Source organism: Clupea harengus, chromosome 2, assembly GCF_900700415.2.
Source record: "Clupea harengus chromosome 2, Ch_v2.0.2, whole genome shotgun sequence".
In the NCBI taxonomy this organism is placed as follows: domain Eukaryota; kingdom Metazoa; phylum Chordata; class Actinopteri; order Clupeiformes; family Clupeidae; genus Clupea; species Clupea harengus.
The window spans coordinates 14,705,173-14,722,592 of record NC_045153.1 but is presented as its reverse complement, the minus strand read 5'-3'; the positions used below and the strand labels follow the sequence as shown (position 1 = coordinate 14,722,592).

The 17,420-nt window shown below is 41.7% G+C and overlaps 1 protein-coding gene across 2 annotated transcripts in view; it reads right to left on the bottom strand.

The window, feature by feature from the left end:
- Window positions 1-17,420, bottom strand: part of igf2bp2a (insulin-like growth factor 2 mRNA binding protein 2a) — a 50,927-nt gene extending 33,507 nt beyond the window's left edge. The window contains exons 1-3 of one of the 2 annotated variants that reach the window (XM_012837220.3): window positions 15,546-17,420; window positions 15,258-15,446; window positions 14,032-14,092 (exon numbers count right to left, since the gene is read on the bottom strand). In XM_012837220.3, the coding sequence (XP_012692674.2) occupies window positions 14,032-14,092; window positions 15,258-15,432 (236 nt within the window). In that variant the 5' untranslated portion in view covers window positions 15,433-15,446; window positions 15,546-17,420. Of the gene's footprint in view, window positions 1-337; window positions 1,093-14,031; window positions 14,093-15,257; window positions 15,447-15,545 lie in introns of those variants that run through there. The other variant, XM_031583938.2, reaches the window with a different exon arrangement.

The window sequence follows — 17,420 nt, the reverse complement described above, 5'->3', positions numbered from 1 at the left end:
TAATGAGACATTAAGAGGCGGCTTTTCTAACTAGATTACTATAAACCATTTTATTCTTTGTTAATAAAAAAAGAAATAAAGTGTGGACCCACACTAGAGCATTTACAGTTTCTTACACCATGAGACAAAAATATTCCAAACACACCCAACCTCTCTCACTCGTATAAAGGCAACTTGGTCGCCTGTCATCCTACTTTTCCTGAGGGGAAGCCTGTGAGGCAAGAGCATCCTCATTCTCCATCAACAAAACACACACTCAGCACTCTCACTCCCCAATACACACCCACACCCACAAACACACACACACACACACACACACACACAGAGAGTTCAGTACCCGCTCATCCCGGCCCAGATGGAGGTTCGCTTTAGTTGCTGTGCATGGCTGCGTGGTCTCAGTGCCTATGACAGACACACTGTCACTCTCTCTCTCCTGCTCTCCCTCTCTCTCTCTCTCTCTCTCTCTCTCCTGCTCTCCCTCAGTCTCAGCTCTTAATTTAATCCTTCAGGTCTGAGCATTATAGCAAGGAGTCTGAGCTTGCTATAGGTGCAACGGTCTCAGCGGTTTAACCTAGGACAATATGGACTGATGTGTGTACCACCTAATAGGATCTGTATGCGTGTGTGCGTGTGTCTCTGAGAGAGAGAAACAGAGAGTAAGAGAGGAGGGACAGTGTGTTCTTAAAATATGTCTGAACACTCACTCACTATCTCTCTCACAGACACACATGCGTACAGCGACTATTTCCACAGGACAGGTCATGAGAGAGAGCAAGACTGACGCCTGCACACTACAGACAAACAGTGACAGGTACGCTTAAGCCCCAAGCTATCATTCACACTGACTGATGCCCATCAACTAAACATGCAACATTCCCAGCACACTCAAAACTTGATTTGAATTTGACTTGATTTGTGCACACACTTTTCAAAGGTGTAAATACACCAACTCAAGTAGTGAGACAGAACCGATACACACATGCTCACATTCAAAGAAGAAAGTCATTGTGAGCACCTAATTTAACTGATTAAAGTACACACAACACTGAGAAGTACATACACCACTGAAAAGTACACACACCACTGATAAGTACATACACCACTGAGAAGTACACACACCACTGAGAAGTACACACAACACTGAGAAGTACACACACCACTGAGAAGTACACACACCACTGAGAAGTAAACACACCACTGATGGTTGAACCCAGCATCATGATTCTTCCCCACAACCCTCTGTACTGTCACTGTAGACACATCATATGGCAATTCGGTACACATCGCCCAACCCTAACACTGAGTACAGAACACTGGTGGCAGTGCCTGGATTCACCTACAACCAAAAGAGGTGTAAGTGGGCGTGGTCATTGAAGGAATAGGAATCCCTCGGTTAGGGGGTGGAGTGGGAGCGACTAAGCCCCGCCCCCTGAGGATGACCGGTGGCAGGCGAGTGGCTGAGACAGCCGTACGTCACATCGCACAGGGTTGTAATCCTGTGGCTCAGCCCTCCAAATCCCCCCACCAAGGAGCTGCCAAGTGCTCCGGCATCGCACAGACTGGGCATGGAGGAGAAGGACGGCACGGGGGTTTGAGCCTGTGCTGAGAGACTCTGGCTGAGAGGCAGGTTGTTCTTACAAAGGCCGACCAAAAGACCAAAGCCACATCACCTTAGCCGGCGAGACACAGCCAACAGGCCAGCGAGTAAATTAAGTGAAAGGCTTTAATTTGAGAGTAAAAGTCAAACACGGATTTGGAGGGCCTCTTCTTTCTATATGAAAACAAATGGAGCCAGTCTGCTGCAGCAGCTCTTTCTAAGACCATTTATATTTATATGGGTCCAGCACACGCGCACACATAAAATCCATTAACATACTGTTGAGCATTGATAGCGAGTCATGTCCATTTAGAAAGCACTGTAAGCTTCTGTTACTGGACCTCTTGTCAGAGTGTCCAACCATTCGTTAAAACCTACAGCTCAGCCAACCAAACTGAAAACAGGACTGGCTTGATGATGGACATATTTTATTTCCATTCCGACAGGATGGAGAAATTTGCATAACAAGGAATGTCTGCCATTTCAAAGCGTTTTCTATCACCTTCTATTCGTGAACTCTGACAAAATAATAAACAAACGTCAAGTCAACTGGAAGGAATGCTAACTTGACTAGCACACATTACGTGTGAGAAATGGAATCCGTCTGACATGGAACTCATTAGGTTAATGACATGGGCTTTCACACACGGCAAGGACCCTCCGAATCTGAAGTTATATGTTGCTGCTCAGACTACCCAGAAAGAGACGATGCCTCAGCTTTGTGTCAGAATTCTAGGACAGAGACTTACCCTAACTACCTGAGGAGGGGAGGAATTAAAGCACTCAGTCTGAAAAGTGAAAGTAAGTGGCAAGAAGACATTTGAGATGAAACACGCTTGACAAATTAACTCACGAGCCTTTTAAATGTATCCCTTCGCAAACCAAGCAGGCCAGCGTCGAGGCCAACAGCTGCCGACGCTTATGCTAAAGCAACCAGGCTTATACTGAGGGGCAACTTGACCCACCCAACACTGGAAACAAGCCTCTTTTCTGGAGCCTATTTGCAGGTGATGCCTCCACCAAATATAAGACCGAACTGCTAAACTACAACATTAATGATTTTTTTTTTTTTTATAACATCATTGAGCTCTGCCTTCACAAGGCACTGGATTTGTTTAGAAACTTGGTAAACCATGCTTGCACATGGTAATAGAACTGACATATACTGACATATACTGAACTGTATACCTTGTCATTTTTACTGAGTGTGTCAACTTAACATGATGCCACCTTTAAGTTACACCTGTGTTATCATTTCTACCTGCCTAAAATAAATTCAGTCTGGTTAATTCCGATAATCGATGGCCACAGGTTAGATGTCAGTACCTAAGTAGTGTTATAAAAGGATGAACAAGCGAAACTGCTAAACTGTTCTCCAAGATGATGTAAATCTGCTTCTAAAAATAACTCTCCAAAATCACAGCCTTTTAAAAGTGCACAAGTGGTACTTTCGCTCAGAAAGCACTAAAATATCTTTGTTCCTGTTTCTTGCTTCTCTCTGTAGTGCCAATAAGGAAAGAGCTGTGCGCTGAAATCAAGCACAAGCGAACAAAAGCTACTAAGAGACTGCTGTTATCTTGCTGTTTAAAAAAAGACAAAAGAGAAAAACAGCAACTTACAGGGAATGACAAATGCACTGAAGACCCACTTGAAGTCTAATCTTTTAAATAATTGCATGGCGGTGGGTAGGGGCTGTAGAGAGCTTCAGAGACTAAGCATCTCACAGACACACTATGCACACCACCAAAATGCACACCACCAAAATGCGCATCACAGATTTCGGCCACCAGGTGATCTGTGAAACACCACGCGTGCATGGCCCCTTTTTTGCCACTGTTTAAAGCCCCCGATCCCCTCCTACCCCAGGGTCTTCCAGCACTTGCATTCATTTACACAAAGGATCTGGCAGTGCCACCAACAGGCAGGGATCTGCCATCCATCCTTGCCATACGCAGCCCTCACCGGGTCACAGTCCATTACAGTAACAGAACAATTGCAAAAAGGAGAAGAAACTTTGTTTTGCAATGCTACTTTCCAGCACAGACTCTTTTCATCCAAAAAGGTCCAAAAGGTTTCAGTAGACAGCCTTCAGCCTGTCGTTATGGTACAAAACCTCACATACCAGCCAGAGCATCGAGTCACACAATTGCTTTCGATTTAAATCCCTGTTCTGCTGAAAGAGTTTTTTTGTCAAACTCTCTCAGCCATGCAATTTTCTCTGAGTTTGTTTGGCCCTGCTTTTGCAGAGCAGGTGGTGAGCTGAGGGGCAGTGAGATGACAGACCACAGATACGACAGAGAGCCGCGCAGCATCTCTCTCTCGCTCACATGCTCACACACACACACAAACACACACACACACACACACAACCACACACACACACACACAACCTCTCATTCTCCTCCTCCTCCTCGTCTCCACCAGCCTACTGTACGGTACACAGGCTGCCAACTGGGCCGGCGCAGTAACCTAGCAACATGTCTGTCACCACACTTTATCAGTAAGGCGGTTTGTCATTTTTTGTGAGTGTGAGTGTGTTTGGACTTTTTCGTTGTCGGTTTTGTGTGGGTGTGTGAGAGTGTATGTGTGTGTTTGAGCATCATAGCTAGTGAGAAACACCCAGTGAACAACCGAGCGCAGATGGACCCCAGAACAGACGCGTGAATAGATTTGTGGAGTCTTGAGCTCGCTCACCATTTTTTTTTTGCCGCCACTGTGAAAAGACAAGTCCTCTGGATTCAAACCACACCATGAATTTGATGAGCCTACAGACCAGATCCTCTGTTAGATGCCCACTGCATCACAACATACCTCTGCCAGGCATTCTCTATACTTGACATCACAACGCACACAACCAAGTGCCGGAGCATTCTTCCGCCACGGTGTGACTGGACCGGACATGAGCAGTGAGCCCGGACAAGAGCACCCTGAATGCGCTCGCAGCTGCCCATTCCTGGCCTTCTGTCTGGGAGCAGGGGAGCTTCAGAGCCCGCCGCTGTGACCAGGAAGAGACTGGTGTCGAGCTCAGCTGAGGGGAAAGGAGAAGGGTCTGTTTGAGTTTCCGTCACAAAAGGCTGCGCGAAGCATTTCTGTGGAAACACTACCAAACCCAGTCACACTAAATACCACTAAAAATAACACGGCGAAGGGCAGAAAGGGGTCAGCTCTTCAGGTACGGCAATACGTTTTGGCTTCTCCATCTAATAATTATTTTACACAACTAAAATATAGATTTTGTTTTTGGACATATTCACATCTCCGCTGTACATTACACAATCTGAAAATGAATAAACAAATAAAAATGAACAATACATTTTGTTCTGTACACAACCTACTGTTACTGCTGTCTGTCCCTACCAAGCCACGCTAAGTTAAAATCTAACGTACGATTAAGAAGGGGGTATGCAGGTGCACAGCCACATAATTTCATCATTTTCATCTCTAGCCTCCAACCTCAGGACTAGCAAATGCAACACAACTTAGAGGGTGTTTACACAACACACCTGTAGTGGCCTTACTTTTGTCCGTGCTCTGAAAAAAAGACTGTTGTCAGAGGAGATTGACAGTAAAAAACTTCACTTAACTCAAATATCAGCATGGGCGATGTCAAGTGCAATATCAAACTACGGTCTTTAGGGCCGAGGACCATCATTACAACTCAAGCAGAAGTATAAACGCGCCTTACTAAAACTTCTATGACTGACTGATCAGAAAACAGCATATGTGTACAGATATTCGCCTTCTCTTGCTTTGGCTTTTTTTTCTTTCTCAAAGCAGCCTCTTTCATTTTACATTTCTGCTGAGTCATGTTCTCCTTGCACACCTCTTGTCAGACCCAGCACTGCAGACACTAAATATTTATCAGCCTGATATCCACTGAATGCACCCACTGACCACCGGTCACAAAGAAACCAGCGGAGGAGTCGACTCAGTCAGAACGAGAGTGACAAAGGGACAGAGAGAGAGACAGACAGAAAGACAGAGAGAAGGAGAGAGAGAGAGAGAGAGAGCCAGAGAGGGAGGGAGAAAGTGTGAAGCAGTGGCTTTTGAACAAGTTGGTTCCTGGCTCGCTCTGATCACACAGAAACAGTGCCCTCTATCAACCCCTGACGCTCGCTCGCACTTCGCAATGTGAACAAGCCCTGTCGCCTCAAGAATCTGATGCTAATTTCAGACGATCTCTATGCATCCCATTCAGACATTTACACTGACAGTGTGCAGGAGGGGGGAATGCCATTTTACATTAAGACCAATTCAAAACTGGATGGAGCTCAAAGGTGCACTGCATGACGCAAAAAAAAAAAAAAACAGGATCACGTCAACAACCCACAAAACGTCCATGTAAAAATCCTCCTCCTCCAAAGTTCCCGACCACGACCACACTGAGTCTCATTGAGGCTCCCTGGGTCCATCTCCGATCACACAAACCACATCCCGCGCTCGATCCATTCACAACCCATCAAAACAATACCCACACTTGTGCTCTCCCAAGCGATTAGAATGTCTGTGGCTGTGGGGTTTCAGTGAACGTCTTGTCCATTTTCTTTTTTTTCCCTTCTGAGATCCCCCCCCCCCCTTATATGGAAAACTAACATGTAAATGGAATCTTTTGAGTGGGTTTGTGAATGAAAATGCCACCAACTGGGTACAGTACGGCCAGCTGAGAGCTTCGGAGTGGGGGGCATCAGAGCAGTGTGCAGCATGTTTTAGATGATGCATGAGAAAATGTCAAGAGACATGCCACCTCCACACACAACTATGATATTTCAACAGAAAGGTTTGTTTTCTTCTCAACGGTAAAAAACTGGTTGAAAAAAGACGGAGGAATCTTTTTCTCTAATATTCTTACAAAGCTTGCTGTTTCAGAGTATTGTGTGTTAGGTATGTGTGTCTTTTAACCCCAGTGACTAAGGTTAAACCAAACTCAGAGTGCTTTATCTCTGCCCAGTATCTGCTGTTTAGCTTGCTGCTTGGTTGCCATAGAAACCATAGGGATGCCTGGATAACAGCACTGCAGAGGATGCATCTTGCTCTCCTCTTAACCATAGGAAACATCAACAATGAGCTAACCTTTTCAGCACCTACTTGATCTGATGCCTCGTATATTTTTTTTGTACTACAGCCAGAGGCATTGTATGTGTACATATACAGTCATTCAGTCATTTTGAGATTTTGTAACATAACATTAGCCTTCCCTGGCGATGTTCACTGACCATCCCAATACATAGCGAAGACAGAGAGACCAAACTGAGGCTGCGCAGAAAGGTGAGGGGAGCATGTGGCCATGACTGACACATATTAACACCCGTCACCAGCACTCATCAACAAGCCATCACCACCGCATCAAGCCAGAGCGGCTGTGTCACATTCTCAGCACACCCTTTCATCTACGTCTGAAAGAGGAGCGTGCCCACTGCCCTCTCTAGCAGCACTTTGGCATCGTCCAAACGCCCTGTTTTAATGCCCCTTTGCGCCTTGTGTGCCCATCACCTGTATGCCACCCACACCACTTCGACCCCGTCCATCAGAGCCTTTTCAGCATGCCTAGCTGCTGGAGCTCAGGAGGCATGGTGTTACAGCGCTCTGCCACGAGCGACTTTAACAGCATGAGAGGTGTTGCCTCACTCGAGTGCTTTGTCTGAATATTTCAACAAACAGCTCAGGGCCCATTTGGCTACGGCCCCCAACAGCGACGCGGATGTCAGAGGCGTGCGGCGGACAAGCCATTTCTTAAAAAGACGTCCAGAAATACAGCCGACGTCAGATACAAACAGGAGTTCTGTGCACAACATCAGAAAGCGTTACAATTGATGTAATGACTCATGACCAATAATGTATTGCAGTACCATTCCCACAGCATTTACAATATGGGTGTATGAACAGTGAATGTATTTATTTCCATACTACATATATGTAAAGGTCTCCAAACAATTAATCAGGCAGTAAGATGTAAGGTGGCGTTTTGGTGGAGTTTAACCCAGCATGCAGATCACTGTCAGTCACAGCCCAAAGCCCTCACACAGCATGCACGCACAGCTCTCATCTCCAGCTGCCTCCCATCTGCACAGCCTTACGAAAAGCACCAGCCAGTGACGTCCTGCCCTCTGCCTACCACACCTACTGACCAGTGGCACCTTATGTTGGGCAGCGCAGCCGGCGTTCGCCTGGCAGCACTCTCGCCAGCCTCCGCATGGACACTCAGACTAAGCTCACCCAGCGCTCTTTCAGCCTCAGCACGCCCCCGGCCCCTGCTAATAACTGGTTGTTAGTGCTTTTGTTTGCGAGTGAGCAAATCCTAACGACATGGGTTGCTGACGGACTGTCATCACCCCGGCCGCAGTGCACAACCCTGCTCCACTACTGGATCTCCCCTTTAGGGCGGAGATCTCTCTATAGGGCCTGAATGGTAGTGCTAGGCTGGACCACACATGGCCTCAAAGTAAAGAATCATTCTTTTAAACCATGATGCAAATGCGAAATTCTGATTCTCACACTTGTTGGTAAACACTTGTCGGTAAACGCCTGTGGCTCATCAAACGCTCGGTCCTCGCTATTTATGCAAGTGAGCTTACAACAACAAGATTGCAATGCAACAACCCCAGCTCCAGCAAGGCAGGCAATCTCTCTCTCTAAGTGGTAATTCTGTCTTCCCCGATGAATGTAATAGTAAAGATAAATGGATTAACGCATGAATTAAAATGGGCCATAGTGAGATTTCCACCCAGCAGTGGGCGGTGCTAGGAATGAGACAGGATGGATACAGTATGATAACATTCTATGTGTAAACAGAATAACAACTAATTGCTATTGTCAGACTTTTAGTTCCCAGTACTGACGGAGGTTATATAACCTTCATATCTTCCATGCATAGAGTAGATTTGTGCCTGGGCAAATTTCATATTTTCCCTGCAAATTTAATCAAGTTCCATTAAATGGTACATTTCAACTGTGTTGCCCTGTCGCAATTAGTTATTCTGAGATAAACCTTTCTGCCAAATGAATGAGAATGCAAGCGTTGGTATGTAAGTATGAGGGAGATGTAAAAGCATAGGTTACAGGTTTAAGCGTGAATTCCAATTTGTCAAAAAAAACAGAACCAAAGTCATATACGTCATGGAATCTACAACACCATTTTAACATTTTGATGAAAAACTAAATACATGCGCTTAAAGTGCATCTCAATAAAAGGTTTTCCACCATGTATGCACTAAAAACATTTCACAAACCTGGACAGATTTATATGTGTAGAATGAGAGTTCTCCACATGCTAAAGGTTTAAGATCCTAAGCAAGTTTTTAGATATCTCACCAGCGCACTCAGAAAAGAGAGAAAAAAAGAGTTTATATAGAGAGTTTAATTAATGGACACTGGCTTCAGAGACAAGATCAACACACTCTGTGTACATCTTAAAGAAGGGGTTTTAGAGTAGAATAAAAATGCAGCAATAATGGATAAAAAAAAGGATAAACTGATTGCTATCATGTCCCTGTTGGCACTGCCATCAGACTCATAAACACATCTGACTAACACACACACACACACACACACACACACACACACACACACACACACACTCTCTCTGTCCCTCTCACACACACACACATCCACAGTCCAAAAGTTTGCATGACTTCACTTAACTCATTTTAGCAGTTATCTAGTAAGTCAATTGCACCTGACAGAAAAGTCCTGGGCTTTATGATTGTCATTATGATGTTTTTAACACTTTTGTTGGTTTATAAAACTATAAACCAATGATGTCTGAATGCTGCCCTTTTCCTGGCTATAAACTAATCATTAATAACATCTGACTAACAGTTAAGTTAAGAAAACTTTACATCCAAATCATTAAACAATGCATGCGAGACCAGAGAACTTCCACATGCTAACTATTTACCGGCTCCAAGAGATAACATATGTCAAAGAAGCACATAGATTGCCACCCTAGCTGCCTTCTCAACAATGCTGTTGAATTACATGTAATCATAAGATCCTCAATTTCAAAACACAAATCGATCTATTTTTAAAAGCTCAAAAAAGGAATTACTGAATCAAGATAGGCTTGAAGTCCAAAAAATATAAATCACATAAACCTGGGTGGACTTTACCTATAAAACTGAAGATGTATGTGAAGTGTCCAATTCAGCTTGGATGGAGATAAATACATCCTCATTTTAGAACGTGTCTGTTTTTTTTATATGATTTTCAAAGTAAGTAAGTAAATATAAAACCTGATTAACCACTGACATTTGTGACTTCATCCATTTAGTTTCATTTCCACATAAAGCAATGTCATATTTTCATAAATCAGAATGTATTATATCAACAATTAAAATATACATTTCTTTATTTGGGAATAGAGTGTTAACATCAAATTTAATATACTGTGCAGGTGTAACGACATTCATTCACTGTGTTAACCAGCAAGGACTGTTTTATCGACTGTCGAGGACACTAATCACAAATAAACAGTTTGCTCCTGTCTGGTGTGTGTAAGTTGGTTATGTAGCTAACCATTTCCATTTGTACAGAAACATTAACATCTAACAAACACTATTTTTCATAGTTCTACATAATCATTTAAATAATAAAGAAACTCATTGACTTTTTCAAGAATCTTATCTTTTCTTTTTATTACTATGAGATATGAAATGATTTTAATACATATAATTTCAACGTTAAATTTAGCTAAATTATATATTTATAACTTTTACATTACAGGATGATTCCATTCCCTTTTCATGAACATAAATTAGAACAACTATACATTTTCATAACAAGTGGGAATTTCTTTGTAATTCTGCAGACAGCTTTCAGATATTTTCTTTGCTAAATATAATACAAGCACAGTATTAACCAATTTCACAACACAGATATGACAATGTAAATGTTAAATTACTGAACAATTCTTTAAATGTCCCGAGCCTTGCCCCTCAGCTTCAGCTTGTATTTCTGCCCATAGTAAGGCTATTCACGGACTGGCTTCCCTTCACTGAATTGAGTGTATGCATAATCCCAACTTTAGTTCTGTCAGAAATATTCACACGTGCAATTTATAATTAGTTTCAATCTGCATGACTTTCAGATTTAATTTTATAAAGTTATAGTTATCAAGGCTATTTGTAGATTCAGTTAAAAATGAAATACTTGTCATGAAGATTGCTACAGTGGGGTAAAGCAATGTTTCTGATTAAATACATTTAATGAAGACTTTTAAATCAATATGAGATTATCAGCCAGTTAACCCATTCCATTTATACAGCCATCTTTAACCTAGAAGGCACCACAGAAAAAAAAACACAATGCATCTGCGATGGCAGTGCCCCCTATTGTACTCTAGCACATGTTACATAGCATACTTCCTTGAGACATGTGCTCTATCAGGCCAACGTTCACGACCAAAATACTGCAAGGAAGAAAAGAAAGCACTCGGGAAGGGGAAGAAGTCTGTGTCTGTTGTTCAGACAAAGAGAGCCTGAATATGGTGACCAAGACACTTTATTCGATCAGGCAAGTACCAAGTAAACTCTTCTTTACAATGAATGCATGAACCCCCAAAGGCTGTAGTTTTGCCATTTCCTACATAATCAGCCATTAAACGATTAGATGTCATCATTCAACATATTTAATTTAATCTATATGCAGGCCCTGGATAAACAAAGTCAATGTGTCTATAAAACTGTGGACCTATCTACTGCAAGCTGTTAAACCTGTTTCCAATAAACATAAATATTTATCTAGTTATTATCAGTCTATCTAGTGCAGTAGTTCAACATGTGTGTACATTCTTGCAAGGCTATATTATATTGCAATGTGATAGAGTTTGTACACAATAAACCATTTTTGATCTTTAAACCTTCAAAACTATATACAGTTTTCTAAAATAATACATTTTATGTTTTATGTTACTAAAGATTATACATGAATGGTATTCAGCAAAAATCCACTAGAAAGCAGAATCACATCTGGATATTTATTTCTTGTAAATGGAAAAAGATAAAAGCATACACATCACAAATATCACAAAATGTAATGAATTAAATTCACCTTGCATTATGGATGAGATATTAAATATCTTAATAAGATATTTACATTAACCAAACCAGAGTTTAAAGAGCGTTGATCATCATGGAGAGTTAAGGAAAAACAGTCTTTATGATTGAACCCAAGCAGAAAATGCTATCACACTACAATAACAGAGACATAACTATTATTTTCCTGTTGTGCTTGCTTAACTTTTAACAAAGATGCTATTAACATTGAATTTAAAGCTGAATTTTGAAACTGAATGTTGAATATCCACCGCTGAGACAATGCATGAGTACACAGACATCAACTGGTCATTGTGCTTGATCAAAGCTTCTCACATCTTACCAGTCAGACAGTAGACTTTATGGTGATGCAGCCTACAGATGCATGTTTAAATCACACACATAAGGCCTAAGTCCACGTGGCCTAGACTGTAAGATGGTGGCCTGCTTTTTTTATTTTAATGCTAAACCAATGCAAGAAAATAACATCTATCACATGAAGACGTTTGTCATATATTTCCTGTTTACTTGAGGTAAACTTGGGCCACATTCTCAACAGACTTTAGAACTGACAGTAATTACAAACTGGCATTGTAAAACAAAGTTTCTAATCAGCAAGCCCATTTTGAGCACAGCGCAAAGCATTATCCAAAAACGATTGCTCACGCTATTCTATCAGTATCATCTGCCCACATTTAGTCAGTTGTTTACTTCATGTTTATGAACATTAATATAACACCGACTTATCCGGTCATTCATATTCGATCCTAAAGCAAAATGTTCCAATCAGAGAGCCTAATTAGTCTAATTGACTGCTGCAGGGCAGATTTGCTTACACCACCATTTCTTAAACGTGCAGGCTGTCAAATGTTGATGCCGTAACGGCACCATATTCAACAAGCTAATTTCTACATAACTGTCAGACGAAATAGTAAGTTATAACAATAATGTAAAACTGCATGGCTAGCAATCAATTAACTCTGTGCAAAATAGAACACACCATTTATTGCCTATGAATTCTGTGTCGTCGCCACACACACAGCGAGCTGAATGGGGGAGAGGCTAGTGGGGCGTAGGCTATTTCTCCACCATGGCCGCCTCTTCCACATCAAGGCTGTGGCCATCTTAACTCAATCTCCATGAACTAGTGGTGTGTTCCATTAGAACTACACTGCCAATACATGCGAGGGCTTTCATGTAACATACAGCACTGCGAGAGAACACCTAAAACGCAGACAATTGCGACAAAAGGATTTTAGGATACATAGATGTTTTGATGGGCCAAATCTATTTGCGACAACAAAATACCCTTGCTTTAACAACCGTTTCTGACTGTCCCGAGAGGCCCCGCTCTGGCAGAAACACCGTGACCGAGACTTTAATTTCTTACAGCATATAGCCTAGTTAGCACTACATTCACGGTCTGCTAGACGCTAACCAGCCTACTCATATATACCCCATTATCTCACTGGACCCAGGCATGTGCATGGAGGAAGTACATACAGAGGGAATCACGTGACCACCAAGGCCTAACCATTTGCCATGAGGCCACGCAACGAAAACCTAAACAGCATGTGCATAAATAGCCGTCGAACATGAACCTGACATATAAACTATCAGTGAGCTTGAGGCCTTCTTTCAATGCGAAGACAAAAAAATGATCCTACCCTGTCGTAGTCCTATAAGACTGTGTAGCCTACCATCGTCGTTCTCAGGCTGGCCTTTTTTGTAGAGTAGCAATGCAATGACTCAAAACAGCATAGTCAAGCGGCTGACAAATGTCACGTTTATTAGGCTACAATCACACACACACACACACACACACACATGGGTACAGGCAACCTCGATGTACATCAACACGCAGGTTACATTGTTTAATTAGCTATACTTTGTACTTGGTTATTCGCTGATTATTCGCCAAATGCGTAAAATGTAAAAAAAAAAAATGTTTTTTTAAAAATCAATATAAGACCCGGGGAATAAAACATCAGATACAAATCAACGACATCCTATTGCCTTCGGCCACTCTCCATTTTATCCACAATGTTATTCATGAGAAGGAGGTGACAGAATAGTGTTAGCTACAACATAAAAGGCCTCGCCATGTTAAGTCTGCATAGGTACAACTCATTCTGACTAAGTGTTTGTGGTAATGGTAACTAGGCCTACGGGTGAGGTATAACGTCAAGCTAGTTTACGTCCTGCATAAAACATAGGCCTAATTACTGTATCCTAAATGTAAAATGCCTCTACATGTCATCGCTTCACAGTGTCAGTGTCTGAAACACAAGCAACCAAACGGCTTCTAATTCAACATACTGAAAGACTTGCAATAGGCCACAGCGAAATACAAGCAAGCAGACTGCAGGATGGTAGAGGAAAACATGAATTAAGCAATAACATTACCTTAGTTTTTTGGGAACAGAGTAGTCTACCTCAATCACCTTCCCATGTAATTCAACTTTTCCTGGGGGGGAATGGAACAGATAGTATCATTAATCATACGTAGCCTTAATGTAACATTTCTCATAGGACGACTGATATGAATTCACAGCCTATAGAGTTTACAGTGTAGATGCTAAATTTCCTAGGCTACATACAAATGCATGTTATGGTATACCATATATATATATATATGAGGTAAATGTGAAAGACTTCACTACATTATTGTTGGAACAAATGACGGCATAGGCCTTTAGTCTAACCATTCAACACTTCAGAGTAGGCTTCAAGGTGTGTAACGTTTGATAAAATCCTCATTGGCGAGAAGTTTTGAAATCATATTTTGGAAATTCGGCGCCAAATGCTTCAGCTCATAGTTAAAAGCTTACGATGAGGAATGGGCAGCCATGCTTTCCACTCCCATAAACCACACAGCAACGAGGATACTTTTTTAAGAGAATGGAACATCAAAAAGGACAGTTTTGTACCCACGAGAATGTGCCATTCTCTCCTTTTCATCTGTTCTTCGCGTTTATGAAGCTCTGATGGTGCGAAATACGTCCAGGGGAAAGATAGGTGTTTTCCATTTTCGATACTATTATGTATGAGTGGCCTGGCGCAGCTTAGAATTGGGATCTCACCTCGTCCCCCCAGCTACCTGTTTATTAGCACTTTGCTCCGGACCCCCATCACCTACCTTCAAGACACCTCGTAAAAACATACCTAGACATCATAGGAACATGGATATGACACATTCTTTCCAGTTAGTTCGGTCGGTTCTTTTCAATAAAATCAAGATAAAAAATAACTGAAAAATAATTATGCCTACCCGAACATCAGACCATCCCATACATTCCTATGGCTGATTGGTAAGAAGCCCCATTCAACACACATAATGCTTCTAAAATAAAGGTGAAGAGCGTAACTGCTGTACATTGCATCGCTTATCACGATAACGCATTGCATAGTGCTGCTATATGAATTGAAATTTGCACATATTTGCGTCCATGGTATCTGTGAGAACTCGAGCGCTGATGTAACGGCGCACAGTCCCGAGCGGAATACTGGTAAGGTAACCACAATTACTTTATATTTCTTTTCCAATTATTGCTCAGAGGACTACAAACTTGAAGACTCGATAACACACATGATGTTTTTTTTTTTATCTTTAGTACTGCAAATGCACTCACCAGATAGAGTTTCAATAGCTTTAATGGCCCAGTTTTGGTCGGGGAAGTCCACAAAGGCATAGCCGGATTTGAGCAGGACCTGATCGGCCACTGGAAGCTTCCTCTCGCCAAAGAGCTGCTTCAAGTCCTCGACGGTGACCGAAGGACTCAAATTCCCGACATATAGTTTGTTCATGATCTAATAAAATCCTGGTGAAGAAGTTATGGTGGAAGTAGTGAATGAGAAAATGTGAAACAATAAGAAAATAAAAAAGAAAATAGAAAATTCTGCTGAAAAGCAGCAATCACCCCCCAGATCCAGTCGACCCCCAGCTACAACTCGGTTCCTGGTCAAACTCTTTTTACTGGGATAGAAAAAAGTGTCGTTACGACGCTACTCTGGAGCCAACAAGCGCCGCCTCTAAATAAAATCGCTCTTATATATCAGAAAATGTGTTTGAATGTGTTTATGTAATACACCATATTTTTTCTTATGAATGGGCACGCGTATTTGTGACCAAAGACAAGCAGGTATGAAATTGAGCTCTGAACGCTATGAAAGTTCATTCAAATCATGCCATTGAGGAGTGTCTCAACCAGTGGCTGAACAAGGTATGAATTGCACTATAGGATCCACGTAAATCTGGACTAAAGCTACGATACATTTCGATGGGATATAAGGTATTTAACTTCCACCATAACAGACACCGTAAACGCGAGGTATCTAGCATCAGGCTCTTCTTAAGAATTGATGACAGTTCTTATTTACTGAGCACGTATCTAAAACATTGTTGCAAATAATTGAGGCTCCACATAAAACCTAATTCCCCAGCCTTTTCGGACCATTTAAAAACTACAACCTTATTTGGAACCATCACACCCCCGTGGTCTCTCTTCAATCGATGCATGACATATTGCAGGGCAAAAGGATAATATCATCCCAGGTCCGAACGCGGGGTATCTGTAAGCTACTGGCCGAATGGAATGGGAATCTCGGGGAATCTCCTAAAGACGAGGGCACGCCCACATATATGGAAAAGGCACATCTAGGCTATACATGGAAGGATTTTTACTGTGTTAGGGCCACCTTGTGGAATATTTAAAAGGCGAGTTAATAATAAACTGACCGTATAGGCCATGGCTATGCAAACATTAGCCCCACCTTCCACTGATTTTTAAAAACATGTTAATGTAAATTGAATGTTAATCAGTATTAGGCTACTTAAGGGAGCATTAAATGCATTTCCATATCCTGTCAGATCCAGCCTCCTACAGCAGCTTAAGAAAAAAAAACGAAACCTTACTCGAAACAACACATCAAGCAATTCTACGCTAAGATAAAAATCATCCTCGTTTAAGTAATTGATTCACGTAGCTTTTCTGGCCATTAGACAGGGTTCTACACAATATCAATCTAGAAGGTAGGGCAATACTTGACACCATATTTAAGAGATACAGACCATTATCAAAAAGAACATACAGTCCAATTGATCAGCAATTTTATTTGCATCCTATTGTGTGTAGTGTTCTATTCTAGCGACCAATACTGCGCACACTTTACAATTAGAACAGTATCGTTATTGACATACTTACTCGTCACTTCCCAGGAGCTGGTGAGTGTTCATTATACAAAATTGTCAACATTGCTTTCCCCATTTCATTATTTAGAACTATAGTTGATGTTTTTGTTAACAGAAGGCCACAACAGCAAAACAATATTTAGCTACTTTTTCCTATGATTCTTTCCCCCCACATTCCGTGATTTCCTGTGAAATTTAGAGCACCACAGAAAAGGTCACGTTAACTACAGAAATTGCAATATGGAGGTAACAGCGGACCTTTTCCGTAAAAAGGTTAGCTCTATTCATTTAACGATTTATTACAGCACCGCCTACTGGCCATGTCTATCGATTTCCTTCCAAACATCCAGTGAACACTTTATTTAACTTCTTGTGTAACAATATGCCCTCAAAATATCAAATGTGAGCTAATAGTGGAAAAAAAAGAGAAGCATTTCAGCATTCTGTACTAATCTGTATGCATACAGTACACAAATGGTCACACAAGAATTACCATATTAGGTTTCATAAAATCAAGCTGTTCAGGTTTTTGAAATGTACAATGTTGTGTGACACTGTTTAGCATTCACTAAACATTAAAATGCTGTATAAAAGTATAACCCTA